Source organism: Sinocyclocheilus rhinocerous, unplaced genomic scaffold (assembly GCF_001515625.1).
Source record: "Sinocyclocheilus rhinocerous isolate Xijiao unplaced genomic scaffold, SAMN03320098_v1.1 scaffold1198, whole genome shotgun sequence".
NCBI lineage: Eukaryota > Metazoa > Chordata > Actinopteri > Cypriniformes > Cyprinidae > Sinocyclocheilus > Sinocyclocheilus rhinocerous.
Genome location: NW_015649585.1, coordinates 1,093,421 through 1,097,046, shown reverse-complemented (window position 1 = coordinate 1,097,046; position 3,626 = coordinate 1,093,421). Strand labels below are relative to the sequence as shown.

General features: G+C 36.9%; 1 protein-coding gene across 7 annotated transcripts in view; it reads left to right on the top strand.

The window, feature by feature from the left end:
- Positions 1-3,626, top strand: part of LOC107710851 (fibroblast growth factor receptor 1-A) — a 57,937-nt gene that overhangs the window by 42,870 nt on the left and 11,441 nt on the right. For all 7 annotated transcript variants that reach the window (XM_016515715.1, XM_016515712.1, XM_016515713.1 and 4 more), the window contains exons 10-11: positions 2,882-3,027; positions 3,146-3,267. In XM_016515715.1, coding sequence (XP_016371201.1) covers positions 2,882-3,027; positions 3,146-3,267 — 268 coding nt within the window. The remainder of the gene's footprint in view (positions 1-2,881; positions 3,028-3,145; positions 3,268-3,626) is intronic.

The following is a 3,626-nucleotide window of genomic DNA, read 5'->3' as shown; positions in this document are numbered from 1 at the left end:
ATTCGAGCCGTTCATGCCAGACTGGGGAGAGAGGTGTTGTAATAATGTAAAATATGTGAAAAATAATGTGTTTTTCGAACAACATAGTATGAGAGCCTGTTCTAGTACACCCCCAAAACAAAATCAAGACTTTGTAAAAGAGCATAATAGGACTCCTTTAAGGTACAGTCACTTTTGTGAAATTTTATGAGCAAAAACGGTGAAAGTATTTTTTATTGTGTACTGATGTATGAAGCGTTTTCAAACCGAGCAGCACTGAATCTGCATGCCCAACTTGAACTCATTGCGAAATTGCTTCATCATGCAAAATTCACTTGGATTCCTACTGAAAAGACTTGATTTTACCTGGGAAGGTGTATGAAGTCACTTTCAAACCAGGCTGAGGTGAATCTGCATGCCCAACTTGAACCTGTTGTGAAATCTGCATGGGGAAATTATTTGCGAATTAGGGGTGTAACGGCTCACAAAATTCACGGTTCGGTTCGATACGACACAGTGGTGTCACAGTCACCAAGGTGATGATCAAAAGACGATGATCTTGTATCAACGATAGCCAGAGATATTGTCAAAAACAACAATTATTGGCAATTTTAAGAGGATTTGGCATTTCCAATTAATGTAGGCCTGTTACATTCTAGACTATTATTATTATTATTATGAAGTTACATTTATTACTAAATTAAAATTACAATTAATTTGCCCCGCAAGATTAGCTACCGCATAACTGATGCACTGCGAGGATAACAAAAAATTGGGCTATTTATTCTTTGATTAAAATTTAAAATAAATGTAGGCTATTTTAAAACAGGTCTATATGCAATGAATTATAGGCTTATAATTAAAATATTAACTCAGCAGTCTAGTAGTTGTTAAGTTTAGGTATGGGGTAGAGATTAAGGGATCTAAAATATGGTCATGCTGAATAAGGCATTAATATGTGCTTTATAAGTATCTATAAACAATAAATATGCTAGTAATATGCATTCTAATAAGTAACTAGTTAATATTGAGAATTGGTCCCTAAACTAAAGTGTTGATCTGTTCCTTAAAGGGGTCCTATTATGCTTTCACTTTTTCAACTTTAGTTAGTCTGTAATGTTGCTGTTTGAGCATAAAAAAGATCTGCAAAGTAACAAAGCTCAAAGTCCAATTCAAAATGAGATATTTTATTTACATGGGGAAATTATTTGCGAATTAGGGGTGTAACGGCTCACAAAATTCACGGTTCGGTTCGATACGACACAGTGGTGTCACAGTCACCAAGGTGATGATCAAAAGACGATGATCTTGTATCAACGATAGCCAGAGATATTGTCAAAAACAACAATTATTGGCAATTTTAAGAGGATTTGGCATTTCCAATTAATGTAGGCCTGTTACATTCTAGACTATTATTATTATTATTATGAAGTTACATTTATTACTAAATTAAAATTACAATTAATTTGCCCCGCAAGATTAGCTACCGCATAACTGATGCACTGCGAGGATAACAAAAAATTGGGCTATTTATTCTTTAATTAAAATGTAAAATAAATGTAGGCTATTTTAAAACAGGTCTATATGCAATGAATTATAGGCTTATAATTAAAATATTAACTCAGCAGTCATCCATTAAAATCAATGAATAAAAAGCTTAAGCCTATTTCAAGCACCAACTTTCAAAAATAACCTGTTTAAAACGAAATACGTTTCTTGTCTTTTTTTTTTCACTATGTACGGGCCACAAGAGAAATATTAAGGGAATAAATGAAAACAGTTAGCTATATACCGTTATCAGCATATGTTGAAGTAGATTAGTCTCTCGTCGTCTCTGAGAGAATATGCGGCGACAGATGCCGAAAGCTCCGTCATTACTCCGTCATTCCATTTTTTATTTCACTTTCTGCATAGTGAATTGACTAAGATTAAGACGTTCACCGGCATAACTCTTGCACGAAGTTTGCACGTTGCTTATGTGATATCCATCGGCTCGCCTTCATGGTTTAAAACAGAAATATTTAGAACATTGCGACGTAAGCAATTACCCCCCCCTCGTATCGAAAACGTACCGAACCGTGACACCACTGTGTCGTATCGAACCGAACCGTGAATTTTGTGAACCAATACACCCCTACTAATGAAATAAAGCTTTCGGTTTTAAAAGACTTAATAAAATGTGTAATTTAAACTCAAGGTTATTGTCAATAGTCTAGTGATGTATAAATCACTTTTCAAAAGCAGCAGCGAAACTGCGTGACCGACTTGAACCCGTTATGAAACCTGCATGGGAAAATTGTCATGAAATTCCAGATCATGTAGATTGCTACTGAATTTATTGGTCTTTGCCCACAGTGATGTATGAAGTCATTTTCAAACCTAGCACCTCTGAATCCTCTGTGACAAACTTGAATGTTTTGCAAAACCTGCATGAGGAAATCGTTCGCCATCATGAGAAAGTCCCATTCATGTGGATTCCTATTGAAATGGCAAAAATATCAGTAAATATGACCACATGTTTTTTTTAAAAAGATTTTAATATATTGCGGAGCTTTACATTTTAAAATATCCGAATTTAAAAAACAATCTCAATGTGTAAAGTTATTTTTGTAAATTGTATTTACATTGTAAAAAAAAAAGTTTTCCTCAAGGTTTTATGTTTGCCTAAAATGGCAAACTTTTACTTTTTTTGTTAAGTTGATTGTTGAATTTTGGGTTTTGATTGTGTAGTTCTGTTTTCTTTGAGAACTGCTATTTGTTGGATAATGTCAGTGAGTCTCATTTCATAGAAGCATCTGTAGGTGCCTCTTGAGCTAGTAACTCACATACACACATGAGTCTTCATATGTGCTTTTCTGTTGCTGTCTTGTATGGAGAGTAAGTTGTAAGTGTTTCCGTACAGGTGTCTGTGGACTCCAGCTCATCTATGCACTCGGGTGGGATGCTGGTCCGGCCCTCTCGTCTGTCCTCCAGCGGCTCCCCTATGCTCTCAGGGGTCTCCGAATATGAACTGCCCCAGGACCCTCGCTGGGAGGTGGCCAGAGACAGGTAACACACACACTGTACTCATCATTTGTTGACCATCTGATGCATAAATATGCTAAAATGGCCTGGAGAAATGTTGGCTATTCAACAGTGATTAATATTGTGTGTGTTTGTGTCTCAGGCTGGTTCTTGGGAAGCCACTTGGCGAGGGCTGCTTCGGGCAGGTGATGATGGCCGAGGCTATCGGGATGGATAAAGACAAACCCAGTCGTGTCACCAAAGTGGCTGTCAAGATGCTCAAATGTAAGTGTCTTCTGCCACCGTTGTTAGCTGACGGTTGTGTGTGTGTGGTGTAAAAATGGAAGTACGCCAGCAAACTCTGTCTGGATTTCAGTGTCTCATGAGGAATCTGATGGTCTGCTGAGCTTTCGTCTGTATTTCACCTTGACCCTGAAGCATGTTAATCGAGCTCTTGTGTCACATACCATACCAGAGCAGCTGTTTATTCTGATTCAGATTCTGTCTGTTTCCCATCCTCTCCTCAGCGAGTGAATGCTCGCAAACATTAGCAAACACTCTAACACTCTGTGTGCTGTTTCCTGAACTAATATTATTGTATTATTATTTCTAGTATTATTTTAGTATTGTTTAGTATAATTTAT